A 20,313-nucleotide genomic window follows, 5' to 3' on the forward strand; every position below is an offset into this window, starting at 1 on the left:
TGTCACACCAAGTGCATTTAACCAGCAATAGTCTGTTCATTTTTTGGCCATATACAAAATCAGGGGCAAGCTGCGCCTGTCACCAAGTGCATTTAACCCTCAATGGTGTGGTTGTTTTTTGGCTAAAGCCTACATCAGGGTGAAGCTGTCACACCAAGTGCATTTAACCAGCAATAGTCTGTTCATTTTTTGGCCATATCCCAGTCTAATTCTGTCACTAAATCCATACCGGTCACCCAGCGCCTAAATACTAGGCCTCAAATTTATATCCAGCTAAATCTGTCCCTAGTGCTGTAGCTGGGCGAGTTATTTAGTGTCCGTTCAAGCACATTTCTTGTTCTGGGTTGAAATACAATTCCCAATTTAGCAATTTCATAATTTAGTGGTTCCTGCTATATCAGAGCTCTTTGAAATCTATCCCAAAAAGGGTATATAATATTGAAGGTGCACATAGGGTCATTCAGAGTAACTTCACACACACCCGCTACTGTGTATTTCCAAGTCTAATTCTGTCACTAAATCCATACCGGTGACCCAGCGCCTAAATACTAGGCCTCAAATTTAATTCCCTCTAAATCTCTCGTTACCCACCGCTGTACTGTTGTTGCTGGGCAAGATATTTAGTGTCCGTCAAAGCACATTTTTTGTTCTGGGTTGAAGTACAATTCCCAATTTAGCAATTTCATAATTTAGTGGTTTCTGCTATATCAGAGCTATTTGAAATCTATCCCAAAAAGGGTATATAATATTGAAGGTGCACATAGGGTCATTCAGAATAACTTCACACACACCCGCTACTGTGTATTTCCAAGTCTAATTCTGTCACTAAACCCATACCTGTCACCCAGCGCCTAAATACTAGGCCTCAAATTTAAATCCCTCTAAATCTCTCGTTACCGTTGTCCTGTTGTAGCTGGGAAAGTTATTTAGTGCCCGTCAAAGCACATTTTTTGTTCTGGGTTGAAGTACAATTCCCAATTTAGCAATTTCATAATTTAGTGGTTCCTGCTATATCAGAGCTATTTGAAATCTATCCCAAAAAGGGTATATAATATTGAAGGTGCACATAGGGTCATTCAGAATAACTTCACACACACCCGCTACTGTGTATTTCCAAGTCTAATTCTGTCACTAAATCCATACCGGTGACCCAGCGCCTAAATACTAGGCCTCAAATTTAATTCCCTCTAAATCTCTCGTTACCCACCGCTGTACTGTTGTTGCTGGGCAAGATATTTAGTGTCCGTCAAAGCACATTTTTTGTTCTGGGTTGAAGTACAATTCCCAATTTAGCAATTTCATAATTTAGTGGTTTCTGCTATATCAGAGCTATTTGAAATCTATCCCTAAAAGGGTATATAATATTCAAGGTGCACATTGGGTCATTCAGAATAACTTCACACACACACGCTTCTGTGCATTTCCAAGTCTAATTCTGTCACTAAATCCATACCGGTCACCCAGCGCCTAAATACTAGGCCTCAAATTTATATCCCGCTGAATTTGAATACAATACATTGGGCCAAATAATATATTTGTTGTTGTGGTGAACCATAACAATGAGAAAAACATCTAGTAAGGGACGCGGACGTGGACATGGTCGTGGTGGTGTTAGTGGACCCTCTGGTGCTGGGAGAGGACGTGGCCGTTCTGCCACATCCACACGTCCTAGTGTACCAACTACCTCAGGTCCCAGTAGCCGCCAGAATTTACAGCGATATATGGTGGGGCCCAATGCCGTTCTAAGGATGGTAAGGCCTGAGCAGGTACAGGCATTAGTCAATTGGGTGGCCGACAGTGGATCCAGCACGTTCACATTATCTCCCACCCAGTCTTCTGCAGAAAGCGCACAGATGGCGCCTGAAAACCAACCCCATCAGTCTGTCACATCACCCCCATGCATACCAGGGAAACTGTCTCAGCCTCAAGTTATGCAGCAGTCTCTTATGCTGTTTGAAGACTCCGCTGGCAGGGTTTCCCAAGGGCATCCACCTAGCCCTTCCCCAGCGGTGAAAGACATAGAATGCACTGACGCACAACCACTTATGTTTCCTGATGATGAGGACATGGGAATACCACCTCAGCATGTCTCTGATGATGACGAAACACAGGTGCCAACTGCTGCGTCTTTCTGCAGTGTGCAGACTGAACAGGAGGTCAGGGATCAAGACTGGGTGGAAGACGATGCAGGGGACGATGAGGTCCTAGACCCCACATGGAATGAAGGTCGTGCCACTGACTTTCACAGTTCGGAGGAAGAGGCAGTGGTGAGACCGAGCCAACAGCGTAGCAAAAGAGGGAGCAGTGGGCAAAAGCAGAACACCCGCCGCCAAGAGACTCCGCCTGCTACTGACCGCCGCCATCTGGGACCGAGCACCCCAAAGGCAGCTTCAAGGAGTTCCCTGGCATGGCACTTCTTCAAACAATGTGCTGACGACAAGACCCGAGTGGTTTGCACGCTGTGCCATCAGAGCCTGAAGCGAGGCATTAACGTTCTGAACCTGAGCACAACCTGCATGACCAGGCACCTGCATGCAAAGCATGAACTGCAGTGGAGTAAACACCTTAAAACCAAGGAAGTCACTCAGGCTCCCCCTGCTACCTCTTCTGCTGCTGCCGCCTCGGCCTATTCTGCTGCTGCCGCCTCGGCCTCTTCCTCCGCCTCTGGAGGAACGTTGGCACCTGCCGCCCAGCAAACAGGGGATGTACCACCAACACCACCACCACCACCACCTCCGTCACCAAGCGTCTCAACCATGTCACACGCCAGCGTTCAGCTCTCCATCTCACAAACATTTGATAGAAAGCGTAAATTCCCACCTAGCCACCCTCGATCCCTGGCCCTGAATGCCAGCATTTCTAAACTACTGGCCTATGAAATGCTGTCATTTAGGCTGGTGGACACAGACAGCTTCAAACAGCTCATGTCGCTTGCTGTCCCACAGTATGTTGTTCCCAGCCGGCACTACTTCTCCAAGAGAGCCGTGCCTTCCCTGCACAACCAAGTATCCCATAAAATCAAGTGTGCACTGCGCAACGCCATCTGTAGCAAGGTCCACCTAACCACAGATACGTGGACCAGTAAGCACGGCCAGGGACGCTATATCTCCCTAACTGCACACTGGGTAAATGTAGTGGCAGCTGGGCCCCAGGCGGAGAGCTGTTTGGCGCACGTCCTTCCGCCGCCAAGGATCGCAGGGCAACATTCTTTGCCTCCTGTTGCCACCTCCTCCTTCTCGGCTTCCTCCTCCTCTTCTTCCACCTGCTCATCCAGTCAGCCACACACCTTCACCACCAACTTCAGCACAGCCCGGGGTAAACGTCAGCAGGCCATTCTGAAACTCATATGTTTGGGGGACAGGCCCCACACCGCACAGGAGTTGTGGCGGGGTATAGAACAACAGACCGACGAGTGGTTGCTGCCGGTGAGCCTCAAGCCCGGCCTGGTGGTGTGTGATAATGGGCGAAATCTCGTTGCAGCTCTGGGACTAGCCAATTTGACGCACATCCCTTGCTTGGCGCATGTGCTGAATTTGGTGGTGCAGAAGTTCATTCACAACTACCCCGACATGTCAGAGCTGCTGCATAAAGTGCGGGCCGTCTGTTCGCGCTTCCGGCGTTCACATCCTGCTGCTGCTCGCCTGTCTGCGCTACAGCGTAACTTCGGCCTTCCCGCTCACCGCCTCATATGCGACGTGCCCACCAGGTGGAACTCCACCTTGCACATGCTGGACAGACTGTGCGAGCAGCAGCAGGCCATAGTGGAGTTTCAGCTGCAGCACGCACGGGTCAGTCGCACTACAGAACAGCACCACTTCACCACCAATGACTGGGCCTCCATGCGAGACCTGTGTGCCCTGTTGCGCTGTTTCGAGTACTCCACCAACATGGCCAGTGGCGATGACACCGTTATCAGCGTTACAATACCACTTCTATGTCTCCTTGAGAAAACACTTAGGGCGATGATGGAAGAGGAGGTGGCCCAGGAGGAGGAGGAGGAGGAGGAGGAAGAGGGGTCATTTTTAGCACTTTCAGGCCAGTCTCTTCGAAGTGACTCAGAGGGAGGTTTTTGGCAACAGCAGAGGCCAGGTACAAATGTGGCCAGCCAGGGCCCACTACTGGAGGACGAGGAGGACGAGGATGAGGAGGAGGTGGAGGAGGATGAGGATGAAGCATGGTCACAGCGGGGTGGCACCCAACGCAGCTCGGGTCCATCACTGGTGCGTGGCTGGGGGGAAAGGCAGGACGATGACGATACGCCTCCCACAGAGGACAGCTTGTCCTTATCCCTGGGCAGCCTGGCACACATGAGCGACTACATGCTGCAGTGCCTGCGCAACGACAGCAGAGTTGCCCACATTTTAACCTGTGCGGACTACTGGGTTGCCACCCTGCTGGATCCACGCTACAAAGACAATGTGCCCACCTTACTTCCTGCACTGGAGCGTGATAGGAAGATGCGCGAGTACAAGCGCACGTTGGTAGACACGCTACTGAGAGCATTCCCAAATGTCACAGGGGAACAAGTGGAAGCCCAAGGCCAAGGCAGAGGAGGAGCAAGAGGTCGCCAAGGCAGCTGTGTCACGGCCAGCTCCTCTGAGGGCAGGGTTAGCATGGCAGAGATGTGGAAAACTTTTGTCAACACGCCACAGCTAACTGCACCACCACCTGATACGCAACGTGTTAGCAGGAGGCAACATTTCACTAACATGGTGGAACAGTACGTGTGCACACCCCTCCACGTACTGACTGATGGTTCGGCCCCATTCAACTTCTGGGTCTCTAAATTGTCCACGTGGCCAGAGCTAGCCTTTTATGCCTTGGAGGTGCTGGCCTGCCCGGCGGCCAGCGTTTTGTCTGAACGTGTATTCAGCACGGCAGGGGGCGTCATTACAGACAAACGCAGCCGCCTGTCTACAGCCAATGTGGACAAGCTGACGTTCATAAAAATGAACCAGGCATGGATCCCACAGGACCTGTCCGTCCCTTGTCCAGATTAGACATTAACTACCTCCCCATAACCATATATTATTGGACTCCAGGGCACTTCCTCATTCAATCCTATTTTTATTTTCATTTTACCATTATATTGCGAGGCTACCCAAAGTTGAATGAACCTCTCCTCTGCCTGTGTGCTAGGCCTAAATATATGCCAATGGACTGTTGCAGTGGTGGGTGACGTGAAGCCTCATTCTCTGCTATGACATGCAGACTGATTCTCTGCTGACATGAAGCCAGATCCTCTGTTACGGGAGCTCTCTCCTCTGCCTGGGTGCTGGGCCTAAATTTATGACAATTGACTGTTGCAGTGGTGGGTGACGTGAAGCCTGATTCTCTGCTATGATATGAAGACTGATTCTCTGCTGACATGAAGCCAGATTGTCTGTTACGGGACCTTTCTCCTCTGCCTGGGTTCTGGGCCTAAATTTATGAAAATTGACTGTTGCAGTGGTGGGTGACGTGAAGCCTGATTCTCTGCTATGATATGAAGACTGATTCTCTGCTGACATGAAGCCAGATTGTCTGTTACGGGACCTTTCTCCTCTGCCTGGGTTCTGGGCCTAAATTTATGAAAATTGACTCTTACAGTGGTGGGTGACGTGAAGCCTGATTCTCTGCTATGATATGAAGACTGATTCTCTGCTGACATGAAGCCAGATTGTCTGTTACGGGACCTCTCTCCTCTGCCTGGGTGCTGGGCCTAAATTTATGACAATGGACTGTTGCAGTGGTGGCTGACGTGAAGCCTGATTCTCTGCTATGACATGCAGACTGATTCTCTGCTGTCATGAAGCCAGATTGTCTGTTACGGGACCTCTCTGCTCTGCCTGTGTGCTAGGCCTAAATATATGCCAATGGACTGTTGCAGTGGTGGCTGACGTGAAGCCTCATTCTCTGCTATGACATGCAGACTAATTCTCTGCTGACATGAAGCCAGATTGTCTGTTACGGGACCTCTCTCCTCTGCCTGGGTGCTGGGCCTAAATTTATGACAATGGACTGTTGCAGTGGTGGCTGACGTGAAGCCTGATTCTCTGCTATGACATGCAGACTAATTCTCTGCTGACATGAAGACAGATTCTCTGTTACGGGACCTCTCTCCTCTGCCTGGGTGCTGGGCCTAAATATATGCCAATGGACTGTTGCAGTGGTGGCTGACGTGAAGCCTCATTCTCTGCTATGACATGCAGACTAATTCTCTGCTGTCATGAAGCCAGATTGTCTGTTACGGGACCTCTCTGCTCTGCCTGTGTGCTAGGCCTAAATATATGCCAATGGACTGTTGCAGTGGTGGGTGACGTGAAGCCTCATTCTCTGCTATGACATGCAGACTGATTCTCTGCTGACATGAAGCCAGATTGTCTGTTACGGGACCTCTCTGCTCTGCCTGTGTGCTAGGCCTAAATATATGCCAATGGACTGTTGCAGTGGTGGGTGACGTGAAGCCTCATTCTCTGCTATGACATGCAGACTGATTCTCTGCTGACATGAAGCCAGATCCTCTGTTACGGGAGCTCTCTCCTCTGCCTGGGTGCTGGGCCTAAATTTATGACAATTGACTGTTGCAGTGGTGGGTGACGTGAAGCCTGATTCTCTGCTATGATATGAAGACTGATTCTCTGCTGACATGAAGCCAGATTGTCTGTTACGGGACCTTTCTCCTCTGCCTGGGTTCTGGGCCTAAATTTATGAAAATTGACTCTTACAGTGGTGGGTGACGTGAAGCCTGATTCTCTGCTATGATATGAAGACTGATTCTCTGCTGACATGAAGCCAGATTCTCTGTTACGGGACCTCTCTCCTCTGCCTGGGTGCTGGGTAGTGTTGAGCGCGAATATTCGAAAAGCAAATTTTTTTCGCGAATATCGCAACTTCGCGATTTCGCGAATATTTCGAATATAGTGCTATATATTCGTAAAAACGAATATTCGTTTTTTGTTTCCCCCCCCCCCCCCCACAAAATTACAGTACACATATAATTGATTGTTTCCCAAAGGTCCAACAGCTCAGATCTTACTCACATTGCCTAGAAAGTGATTGAGGCGCGAATCTTCGTAAGGCGATTTTATTAGCGCACATGCGAATATCGGCACGTCCCAGAACAGAGGCAAAGGGCTTTGCATTCATACATTAGTGAATTGAGTTGCGAATCTTCGTAAGGCGATTTTATTAGCGCACATGCGAATATCTACACTTGTCCCAGAACAGAGGCAAAGGGCTTTGCATTCATACATTAGTGATTGAATTGAGCTGCGAATCTTCGTAAGGCGATTTTATTAACGCAAATGCAAATATCTACACTTGTCCCCAGAACAGAGAGGCAAAGGCCTGTGCATTCATATAGTATAGCACCATATTCGCGAATACGTAGAACTTCGTAAAATTCGATTTACGAATATTCGTATTTTTTATTTTACTTTCCACCTTACAGATTACATTGATCTGTACTCTGTCAACTACTGTCATCACCCCCCACTGTATCTCGATTGATTCCCAAAAGTCTCACATTCCCTAGAAAGTGATTGAGGTGCGAATCTTCGTAAGGCGATTTTATTAGCGCACATGCGAATATCTACACTTGTCCCAGAACAGAGGCAAAGGGCATTGCATTCATACATTAGTGATTGAATTGAGTTGCGAATCTTCGTAAGGCGATTTCATTAGCGCACATGTGAATTTTGCATAGCATATGTATTATGCGATAATTCGAATTATCGCATATGCGAAATAATAACGAATTTGAATAATCGCGAATATTTTACGAATATTCTTTCGAATATTCACAAAATTTCGCGAATTCGAATATGGGACATGCCGCTCAACACTAGTGCTGGGCCTAAATTTATGACAATGGACTGTTGCAGTGGTGGGTGACGTGAAGCCTGATTCTCTGCTATGACATGCAGACTGATTCTCTGCTGACATGAAGCCAGATTGTCTGTTACGGGACCTCTCTCCTCTGCCTGGGTGCTGGGCCTAAATATATGCCAATGGACTGTTGCAGTGGTGGCTGACGTGAAGCCTCATTCTCTGCTATGACATGCAGACTAATTCTCTGCTGACATGAAGACAGATTCTCTGTTACGGGACCTCTCTCCTCTGCCTGGGTGCCGGGGCCTAAATATCTGAGAATGGACTGTTCCAGTGGTGGCTGACGTGAAGCCTCATTCTCTGCTATGACATGCAGACTAATTCTCTGCTGACATGAAGACAGATTCTCTGTTACGGGACCTCCCTCCTCTGCCTGGGTGCTGGGCCTAAATATATGCCAATGGACTGTTGCAGTGGTGGCTGACGTGAAGCCTCATTCTCTGCTATGACATGCAGACTAATTCTCTGCTGACATGAAGACAGATTCTCTGTTACGGGACCTCCCTCCTCTGCCTGGGTGCTGGGCCTAAATATATGCCAATGGACTGTTGCAGTGGTGGCTGACGTGAAGCCTCATTCTCTGCTATGACATGCAGACTGATTCTCTGCTGACATGAAGCCAGATTCTCTGTTACGGGACCTCTCTCCTCTGCCTGTGTGTGTGCTGGGCCTAAATATATGCCAATGGACTGTTGCAGTGGTGGCTGACGTGAAGCCTCATTCTCTGCTATGACATGCAGACTGATTCTCTGCTGACATGAAGCCAGATTCTCTGTTACGGGACCTCTCTCCTCTGCCTGTGTGTGTGCTGGGCCTAAATATATGCCAATGGACTGTTGCAGTGGTGGCTGACGTGAAGCCTCATTCTCTGCTATGACATGCAGACTAATTCTCTGCTGACATGAAGACAGATTCTCTGTTACGGGACCTCCCTCCTCTGCCTGGGTGCTGGGCCTAAATATATGCCAATGGACTGTTGCAGTGGTGGCTGACGTGAAGCCTCATTCTCTGCTATGACATGCAGACTGATTCTCTGCTGACATGAAGCCAGATTCTCTGTTACGGGACCTCTCTCCTCTGCCTGTGTGTGTGCTGGGCCTAAATATATGCCAATGGACTGTTGCAGTGGTGGCTGACGTGAAGCCTCATTCTCTGCTATGACATGCAGACTGATTCTCTGCTGACATGAAGCCAGATTCTCTGTTACGGGACCTCTCTCCTCTGCCTGTGTGTGTGCTGGGCCTAAATATATGCCAATGGACTGTTGCAGTGGTGGCTGACGTGAAGCCTCATTCTCTGCTATGACATGCAGACTAATTCTCTGCTGACATGAAGACAGATTCTCTGTTACGGGACCTCCCTCCTCTGCCTGGGTGCTGGGCCTAAATATATGCCAATGGACTGTTGCAGTGGTGGCTGACGTGAAGCCTCATTCTCTGCTATGACATGCAGACTAATTCTCTGCTGACATGAAGACAGATTCTCTGTTACGGGACCTCCCTCCTCTGCCTGGGTGCTGGGCCTAAATATATGCCAATGGACTGTTGCAGTGGTGGCTGACGTGAAGCCTCATTCTCTGCTATGACATGCAGACTAATTCTCTGCTGACATGAAGACAGATTCTCTGTTACGGGACCTCTCTCCTCTGCCTGGGTGCCGGGGCCTAAATATCTGAGAATGGACTGTTCCAGTGGTGGGTGACGGGAAGCCAGATTCTCTGCTATGGAACCTCTCTCCAATTGATTTTGGTTAATTTTTATTTATTTAATTTTTATTTTAATTCATTTCCCTATCCACATTTGTTTGCAGGGGATTTACCTACATGTTGCTGCCTTTTGCAGCCCTCTAGCTCTTTCCTGGGCTGTTTTACAGCCTTTTTAGTGCCGAAAAGTTCGGGTCCCCATTGACTTCAATGGGGTTCGGGTTCGGGACGAAGTTCGGATCGGGTTCGGATCCCGAACCCGAACATTTCCGGGATGTTCGGCCGAACTTCTCGAACCCGAACATCCAGGTGTTCGCTCAACTCTAAAGAAGATCCTTAAATCTTCCGGTCCGTTTGGTTTCACCCCTTTGTGGGAGAACAGGGGGCTGGAGGAGTTCTTCAAAATTACAGATTTTGGTTATTGGTTACTTAGAGGTATTAATAGAGTGTCCGACCTTTTTTATATGGGTCGTTTCAAATCACTTTTGGAATTTGGATTTTCAGATAGTTCACCATTAGATTTATTTATGTATTCACATTTGAAACATATAGTTGAAACCTCTAGGAATAGGGGTGTTATTTTTTCACGAGAGAATATATTTTTTGATTTTTGTGACGCTCAGAAGTATGAAAAAGTGAAGCTATCTAGACTTTATGCGAAACTCCGAACGGCACTGGCAACTGTAACACCTTTTAAAAGTACAGATAAGTGGGAGCAAGAGCTGAATTGCCCCCCACTGCAGTGGTCTACTATTTATAGGAATGTGAAAAAGGCGACAGTTTCCAGTGCGCATAGGCTAATTCAATTTAAGATACTCCATAGACTGTATTGTACGCCTAAAATTCAAGGAAAATTTCCCCAAAATAAAGATCGGGATTGCTGCTGCTCTAAATGTGGACATGTTAATGCAAACTATGTTCATCTGCTTTGGAGCTGCAGCAAAATAAGAAGTTATTGGGATGAGGTTTTCGCTACCCTACAAAAGGAGAGTTCAATGAACTATAACCCGGGAATTTTGATAGTGATTTTTGGGGATTATGGGTCAGAAGTGGAAGTTCCGCCTCAGGTTAGACGGATTTGGTTGCGGGGATTGATGGTTGCTAAGGCTATATTGTTAAAGTATTGGGGCTCTGTCTCCCCGCCCTCAATAAGGGAGTGGGTTTTATATCTCCAAAGAATTAAGGTATATGAGGACATTGAAAGGAAGCGGAGAGTTGCACGCATAGCTGCATAGCTATAACTAATACTGATACTATTCTATATAATAATGAATGGAGTGACGGCAGCCAATGGGGGGGGGGGGGGGTTATATAGATTATTATTATATAATACTTTGAGGGTGTCCTTAGGATGTTGTGTAGAGTTTTTCTTGTAATGACGTTTATGATTGCCATGCTGGGCACACCGCTGTGATTAATATTGTTTTATGTATTAATATTATGACTTGGAAAATAAAAATATATATTTATAAAAAAAAAAAAAAAAACATTTTAAATACAGAAATGTTGGCCTACTGAAAACTATATACAGTATATGCACTCAATACTTGGTAGGGCTCCTTTTGTATGAATTACTGCATGAATGCAGCTTGGCATGGAGGTGATCAGCCTGTGGCACTGCTGGAAGCCCAGGTTGCATTGGTGGTGGCCTTCGGCTCGTCTGCATTTTTGGGTCTGGTGTCTCTCTTCTTCTTCTTGGCCGTGCCCCGGGGATTCCTTGTGGGGTTTGGGGCGGACACTAAAACGTTGCCGGAGAGGGCCGGTCCATCCCCATTGACTTGCATTGTGTGCCGGGACGGATCCGTTTTCTCGGACGCGATCTGGCACAGTGGAAAACGGATCCGTCTTGAACACCATTTAAAGTCAGTGGGGGACGGATCCGTTTTCTGTTGTGCCGGATTGTGTCGGGGGGGGGGGGCGGATCCGTCCGGGCGCACGGTGTGGGTCGGTGGGGATGGATCGGTTTTCTCTGGCGGCGTTTTGGTGTCTGCCTCCAGAGCGGAATGGTGACTGAACGGAGGCAAATCGATGCATTCTGAGCAGATCCTTTTCCATTCAGAATGCATTGGGGAAAAACTGATCCGTTTTGGACTGTTTTTGAGAGCCCTGAACAGATATCACAAACGGAAAGCCAAAACGCTAGTGTGAAAGTAGCCTAACAATACTTGGTTTAATAACTATGGTATTGCTGTGTTTGATTGGCCAGCAAACTCGCCTGACCCAGGCCTCGTGGGGAGTCTTTGGGGTGTGGTCGGGGGGGGGGGGAGACACCGGACCCGGGGGTGCGGATGGGCTGAAGGCCACTATCAATGCAGCCTGGGCTATAGAAGACATAATACAACCGGATCCGTTCATGATGGATGCATGCGTTTGTATTATTGTAACAGAAGTGTTTTTGCAGATCCATGACGGATCCCCCAAAAAAGCTAGTGTGAAAGTAGCCTTACTTTTAGCAGTGTGGGAATGTGCCAAGTCCTGCTAGAAATTAAATTTATATAAAGCTTGTTAGCAGAGGGAAGCATGAAGTTCTCCTGGTAGACAGCTGTACTGACTTTGGACCATGTCCATGTCCTGGATAAATCTGTGTGTGTGGTGGCTTTTGAAGCACTGACTCCAGCTGTAGTCCACTACGTGAATGTCCCCCAAATTCTTGGATGGAATTTTCTGGACATACATTTGGAGGCTGTGGTTATCCTTGTGATTCTGCACCTTTTTCTACCATGCATTTTCCTTCTCCTCAACTTTCCAATAATATGCCTGGATAAAGCACTATGTGAAAAGCTTACTCTTCTGGTGAAAGGTGTCAGTGACTGTCTTCTGGACAACTGTCACGTCAACAGTCTTCTCCATAATTGTGTAGCCTACTGAACCAGACTGAGGGGCCACTTGAAGGCATAGGAAACCTTTGCAGGTGTTGATTAGCTGATTAGAGTGTGACACCATGAGTCTACAATATTAAGCTTTTTCACAATATTCAAATTTTTGGAGATACTGACTTTTGGGTTTTAATTCACTGTAAGCCATAATCATTAACATTGAAAGAAATAAACGCTTGAAATAAAAAAAAAAAAAAAACAAAGAACATTGAAAGAGGCATAAGCACCATAACGTTTTATTGAACTACAAGTTATCTGTAATCAACTCCTTAATGTTTTTTAAAGTCAAAACAAAGCTTTCCAATTTTACGATAATATATGTATAATGGCTGAAGAATAAGTAAATGTAAGTTGCTTGTCCTGTTGCAGGTTACATGAACACCAAAGAAGCTTGCTACAAAGATATGCGGATTCAGGTCAATACTTCATTATGTAATGCAAAGAATCGACCTATCACAGGATGGGTCTCTTGCAACATACAAGCTTGTACTCCAGGGTAAGTTAGAAATCTACATATATAGTAGTATGAATAAATAAATGAACATTATATAATTGTGTTGTAAATAAATTGATCTTAACGCAAATGACTGTTTTTGAGTTTTGCCTGTTGTTTCTAAAGCTCAATAGTAACCGCTGAGGTCATAAAATCAAGTTGCTGTATACAGTAAAGAGAAAAAATACACCCTATTTAAATGTAATGGTTTTACACACCACTACTTACTAAATCTGTCCCTTAGAATGTTTTAATATTAGATATACACTACTCACAGAAGGTTACGGATATTTGGCTTGTGTTTGAAATTTCAGGATAAACCTAAAATGCACTCTAACCTTTGCAGGTGAGCTTAATGTGACCGTCTACAAAATTTGAATGCACATGTCCAACTGTTCAATGTTTCAGTACATTTTGCACAACTTGCTGTTGCCTAACAAGTAGCTTAACGGTAAAATTCACAACAGATTTTCGGTCCATAAATCGCCCCCAAAAAATCCTGGTTTAATTAGAATTGGTATTTACACATTACTCCTCATCATACTGTTCACATTATAACCTCATGAGACCAAGACGACACCTAGCAATTGATCAACAGTACCTCGCCATTATGATGCTTCAAGGAGTGTCACAAATCCCACACTAATGACAACTTTATTGTGAACAATGCCCTGTGGAACTGGATGATGAATGTCGCACAACTCCATGCACATTTAAGGGAAGTGAAAGGCACCCAAGTGTCACCTCAGACAATTTTAAACCGTTTACATGAGCATGGTCTGCGTGCTAGACTACCTGCTAGGGTACCTCACCACACCACCAGGCACAGGTGTCATTGTCTTGCATGGGCCAGGGAGCATCTACGGTAGATGAGGGACCAGTGAACCTCAGTGCTGTTCAGTGATGAAAGTCAATTCACGCTGAGCAAAAATGTTGGCCACCAACGATGTTGGAGATGTCAAGGAGAGCACTATGCATCAGCTACTGTTGACACCAGACAACACTGGTGTTAAAGTGTGGTCAGGTTTGTCTAGTCAATACAGAACTGCACTACACTTTGTGAATGGTTCAGTGACAACCCTACTTGAATAACTTAATTAATCCAGTCATTGTGCTTCTGCATGAAAATCACAGGCCTAATTTCATCTTCATGGACGACAGTGCTTCAACTTATCAAGGTCGCATCATTAGGGAACGGCTGCTGGAGACTGGGGTACCTGAAATGGAGTGGCCTGCACTTTCTGCAGACCTGAATCCCATTTAAAACCTATGGGATCAGCTGAGCTGCCATGTAGAGGCAGCCTCAGCAGACAATGGCCGCTTTCAGACAAGCGAGTTGTACACTCCAGACTCAGAGCATGAGTATAAGACAGCTCCCGTCCTGAACTTCCAGCACTCCACTGACTTGTATTGATTTTATGATGCTGTGTAACCCTTACAGTTTTGGAATGTATTACATAACACTGACAGCATTATTTTGACCAGACTTTGTGGCCACCTGCCTCCTTAGATGCTGTGGATAGGGTCCCCACCCGTAATAATAGTATACAAAAATCACAGCAAGATAGTTGTTTTTCTTTGTTCTGTGAAGTATTTTATTTCTTAGGAAAAGCGGCAAAATACATGTGCAAACGTTTTCGGCCTTTTTTAGGCCTTCGTCAGGCACTACAAGATTAATATAGGTATAAATCAATATAGGTGAACATAGTTGTCAGCTTGAATGTTTTACATTGCAAAAAAGATACAACAATTGCAAAAAGTTAGCCGTCTCTTTAGTATAGATAATGTCCGCTAATAGATGTACCGTGACATTCATATCTGTTATACAAGTTATAAGGAAAAAATCCACCGTAAATATTATTTTCTTTTATTACCTAAAAATAGCTTGATATATGGAGTAACTGCATTATGTGATCACTTAGTATATCTCTATAAGAGGTCTATTTACATCTTAATAGCTCCTACTATATATTACATTTTAGCCTTAAATAAGCCAGAGGGAATAGCAAGTATTAATAATGGCTGTTATATTGTCTTACCTATGCCACTAGGGGTAGAATTAAGAAGGGTGAGAGGTACACAGGCGGAAGAAAGGCGGTGGAACGCATGGTGCGTTCCAAATGACAGGAAGTTAAGAGTATGTGAAGAGTATGTGCGCTCTATAGACCGGAAATGACGCACTGAACCAAAACTGACACAGAAAGAGTATAGTTTATAAAAAAAACGGGAGAACTTCATGTACCTCTCACTCTTCTCACTTCTACCCCTGGCAGCATAGGTAAGACAATATAACAGCCATTATTAATACTTGCTATTCCCTCTGGCTTATTTAAGGCTAAAATGTAATATATAGTAGGAGCTATTTAAGATGTAAATAGACCTCTTATAGAGATATACTAAGTGATCACATGATGCAGTTACTCCATAGATCAAGCCAGGGCTTTTTTTCTCAGAGAAAAGGTGGTAGAACTCGCCCCCCCCCCTCCCCTGGCCACACCCCTACCCACCCCTAGCACCGCCCCCTAAAACCGCCCCTTTAGAGAACAGGGATGCAAGTAAAATTGCCAGTGACGGTCGTGACAGCCAGGCTACCAGTGCCCGCGGCTGCCGCCGCCCTAGTCCACACATGGGCAGCGCAGCCTGGCCTGGCCCCTTCCTTCCCTGTTCCTGTTCCCCTAATTGGCCAATTCAATCTTTTTTAATTTAAAAATGAAATAAATTAAAAATTACCTTTTTCCTTTTGTTTCCTTTTCCTGTCTGGTGCCGCTCTGCCTCCTGACTCCTGCTCGTGCCAACACCCACGACACTAAACTGCCGCCTGAGCCTCCAGCAGCTGCCCTGCCTGCTGGGCGGGCCTGTCAGTGGAGCCAGAGGCGGGGGGTCCCGGGTCTGGAGCCGCAGACAGCAATGGAGTCGGCCTGGGAGCGGGGTTTGGGGCCACAGAATCGGCGTCTCCTCTCTCACTCTCTCCACTGCTGTCAGTGGTGGGCGGGAGCTGGGCGGGCCTGAGCCAGTGGAGAGACGGAGGTGCCGGAGGCTGCAGGGACTGAGCAATCATGTAAACTGTAAGTAAGCAGCCTAGGCAGGGCCGGTGCAAGGATTTTTGCCGCCCTAGGCAAGATAAAAATTGCCGCCCCCCCCCTTATCAGACATCACATATGTTCCACCCCTTTCTCAGCTTTTAAATTAAAAGAACTGCTATGCTTCCCTTACGCAATTCCGATCCTGAAAAAAATAGAACATGTCCTATTCTTGTCCGCAATAGCGGACAAGAATAGGTATATTCTCTTAGTGCCGGCAATGTGCGGTGTGCAAAATGCGGAAAGCACATTGCTGCTGTCCGTGTTTTGTGGATCCGCAAAACACACACGGATGTGTGAATGGACCCTAAATGTGAGGTAAATTAGTTTCCAATGTAGTATTAATAACTAAACAATTATATAATAAACATATTGCATTGTCTATTTACCACCAGGACAATAAGATGATCTGGTCTCTGGCTGTAGTCTGGCTCTTGGTCTGGTTCTGGGGACTCCCTTGTCACTCTCTTCTCCCCCCCTCCCTTGTCACTCTCATTCTACCCCCCCCCCCCCTTGTCACTCTCATTCTACCCCCCTCCCTTGTCACTCTCATTTCCATTCCCCCCCTTGTCACTCTCATTTCCATTCCCCCCCTTGTCACTCTCATTTCCATTCCCCCCCTTGTCACTCTCATTTCCATTCCCCCCCTTGTCACTCTCATTTCCTCCTCTCCCCCTTGTCACTCTCATTTCCTCCTCTCCCCCTTGTCACTCTCATTTCCTCCTCCCCCCTTGTCACTCTCATTTCCATTCCCCCCTCCCTTGTCACTCTCATTTCAATTCCCCCCTCCCTTGTCACTCTCATTTCAATTCCCCCCTCCCTTGTCACTCTCATTTCCATTCCCCCCCCTTGTCACTCATTTCCATCCCCCCCCTTGTCACTTATTTCCATTCCCCCCCCCCCCCTTGCTCCTGTCACCTCTAGTGTAGCGTGGCCGAGCTCTGTACCCAGCCGGACTGAAAGGAAGTGCACACTAAGGGAGCACTTCCTGTCAGTCCGGCCGGGTACAGGAAACAAAAGCTCCTGTACCGCGGACCGAACAGAGCTCGGCCACGCTACATTAACAACAGCACAGAGCAGACACAAGCAGGCGCAGGCAGGCTGCGCAGCACTGAGCCGGCGGCCGGAGATTCTTTAGAGCGGCAAGCGCTCAGCCGCTCAGAAGGCGCAGCATGAGGGGCGCCGCCGGCCAGCCGAACTTATATAACCAACTTTTTTTTTTGTTTTTACACCACACCACAACGGGCGCCCAATAGGTGGCGGAACGCCAGAAAGAAAGGCCTGTATCAAGCTATTTATAGGTAATAAGAGAGAAGAACATTTACGGTGGATTTTTTCCTTATAATTTGTATAGCAGATATGAATGTCACGGTACATCTATTAGCGGACATTATCTATACTAAAGAGAGGGCTAACTTTTTGCAATTGTTGTATCTTATTTGCAATGTAAAACATACAAGCTGACAACTATGTTCACCTATATTGATTTATACCTATATTAATCTTGTAGTGCCTGACAAAGGCCTAAAAAAGGCTGAAAACGTTTGCACATGTATTTTGCCGCTTTTCCTAAGAAATAAAATACTTCACTGACAGCATTATTTCAATGTTATCCAATACATTCCAGACCTCTAAGTGTTACATAGCATCATAAATCAATATAATGCTATGCGACCCCGGCAGTGCTAGAAGTTCAAGACGGGAGTTGTCTTATACTCATGCTCCAAGTCCGGAGTGTACAACTCACTCGTTTGAAAGCGCCAATAAGTCGACTTGTGAACAGCATGAGACATCATTTTCAAACTGTAATTGATGCTCAAGGCCACATGACAAGTTATTGAGACATTCACATTTCTTGTGGGGGTATACCCACCTCTGTTGTTGGCTTTTGTTTCAATAAATTGTTTGAGATGAGGAAATCACGTAATTAGGCTGCTTTCACACTAGCGTTCGGCTGTCCGCTCGTGAGCTCCGTTTGAAGGGGCTCACGAGCGGACCCGAACGCCTCCGTCCAGCCCTGATGCAGTCTGAATGGAGCGGATCCGCTCAGACTGCATCAGTCTGGCGGCGTTCAGCCTCCGCTCCGCTCGCCTCCGCACGGACAGGCGGACAGCTGAACGCTGCTTGCAGCGTTCAGCTGTCCGCCTGGCCGTGCGGAGGCGTGCGGATCCGTCCAGACTTACAATGTAAGTCAATGGGAACGGATCCGCTTGAAGATGACACCATATGGCTCAATCTTCAAGCGGATCCGTCCCCCATTGACTTTACATTGAAAGTCTGAACGGATCTGCTCAGGCTACTTTCGCACTTAGAAATTTTTCTAAGTTATTAATGCAGACGGATCCGTACTGAACGGAGCCTCCGTCTGCATTAATATGATCGGATCCGTTCAGAACGGATCCGATCGAACGCTAGTGTGAAAGTAGCCTTACTTATGGTAAATGCTCTACTTTCATGATATAATATCCCTGTAGCGTGAACTTTTTACGTTTTCCATAAATTTCTAATTTCTAATATATCTAACTTTTTGTGAGTAGTATACATTGATATTGATGTATATTGATTGTCTGTGTAACTGCAGATCTGTTACTGCATACACTTACTGGATAGCAAGTGCATTATGTGTATGAAACTATGTGCACACTAATTAAACCAGTATTAAAAGTCTATTTAGATCTGATAAGTGCATGTAAATTTGTGAATTAAATAATTAAATAACTCTTTTACATCAGCTAATTGCTAACTCTCTTACATAGGTATAGCAGTTGTGTAAATTGAAATCTGTATGTTGCTGTTTTCGTTCAAATATTATATTTCTTTTGGATAATTTAGATAAACTGCCTTGGTTGTAGTCATAACATTGCAACAGCCATTTAATTTTCCAGTTTTCTATATTTATGTATAGGCCTCCCTATTAAAATAAGGGTCTCCGTGGAGCTTCTTTTGCTGTCAATCCTTTTTATTTACATCTATGAGCATACAAAGATAATATTTCACAAGTTGAAAAATAACACTGACATTGGGGAAAATAATCCAGTGTAATATTTTAATAAAACTGACGAATTGTAGACAGCAGAAAGCAGCATCAGCTTTTTTTGGGAGGTGATTTGGAAATGGACATATGTTGCCACTAATCAAACATCTGCTAGTTATCTTAGTATACACTGGGCACAGTGGGGCTTTAGGAGGCTTTAGCAATGCAAAAGACATACAGTATTTATGTTAACAGTATTACACAGCATATTTTACAATGCACTTGAGACACATACAGTTGTCATTCTTAAATAAATCTAACTGATGTCATAATCCTTTGAATGCACAGCACAAATGATGTGCATAACGCCAAGCAGGATTAAAATGGATATGGGTCTGGTGACTGAATTAGTCACCATCACTAGTTCTGAGGTTCCAAGGTCCTTTAATTTTGTTGTTTGAAAATATTCTTAGCTCTTACATAGAAGAGCTTCAGCAGTAGCAGGATGAAAACGTAACATTTAAGATACTGCTTTCCTACAATAATTGTTATCCAACTTTTCTACATATTCTCTAACTGCATTCTCAATTCTTGTTTTGTAAAGTGTTGGTATATACAGGGGCGTAGTTAAAGGCTCATGGGCCCTGGTGCACCAATTCAGCTTGGACCCTCCTTTCCTCAGTCCAGGGAAGCACATAGCCATCATGCTGCCTGAGGCAAAAATTCAAACGGCACCACCCCATGCCATATTCTTGACATAACGCCTTCCCTCCAGACAGAAGTGTAACTTGACCAGGATGTACTTTCTATAATACTGAGGTCACCTTATGCAACACAAGGGTCTTTGGGCCCCCTCAGTCTCAACTGCTACCTCTGCACTCCCTATAGCTAAACCCCTGGGTATGTCATCACATTATGATTGGGTGTATATGAACTTTGGAACTCACAGCCATTCACATTAAAGGCAAGAACCCTAACCACTTGGCTATGTAGCTCAATGCTAAGGCATTTCTGAAAAACTCATAGAAGTTTCTTGCATAAATCAAGATAAACTTATTTGAGGTTTTTCAGCAATGATTTAGAATTGAGCTTTATAGCCCTGTGGTTAAGGTTCTTGCCTTTAATATAAAAGATTGCGAGTTCAAATCCCCACAGAAGCTTTTTTAAAGATAGAGACTAAATAAAACTTAAAAACACAGGGTGTTCCCAACAGTGTAAAATTTTATTTTATTGAGAACAATGGAGCAAAACATAAAGTATGATCAAATAGTACCCGTATTAACCCACACCAACCTTTTTAACTTGTGTAACTAATA

General features: G+C 45.8%; 1 protein-coding gene across 1 annotated transcript in view; it reads left to right on the plus strand.

Annotated features, from left to right (window-relative positions):
* The window catches only part of ADAMTS16 (ADAM metallopeptidase with thrombospondin type 1 motif 16), a 366,708-nt gene that overhangs the window by 317,552 nt on the left and 28,843 nt on the right, over window positions 1-20,313 (plus strand). Inside the window, exon 16 of the mRNA XM_044295482.1 lies at window positions 12,820-12,946. Coding sequence (XP_044151417.1) covers window positions 12,820-12,946 — 127 coding nt within the window. The remainder of the gene's footprint in view (window positions 1-12,819; window positions 12,947-20,313) is intronic.

The sequence above is a fragment of the Bufo gargarizans genome, chromosome 5 (genome assembly GCF_014858855.1).
Source record: "Bufo gargarizans isolate SCDJY-AF-19 chromosome 5, ASM1485885v1, whole genome shotgun sequence".
In the NCBI taxonomy this organism is placed as follows: Eukaryota; Metazoa; Chordata; class Amphibia; order Anura; family Bufonidae; genus Bufo; species Bufo gargarizans.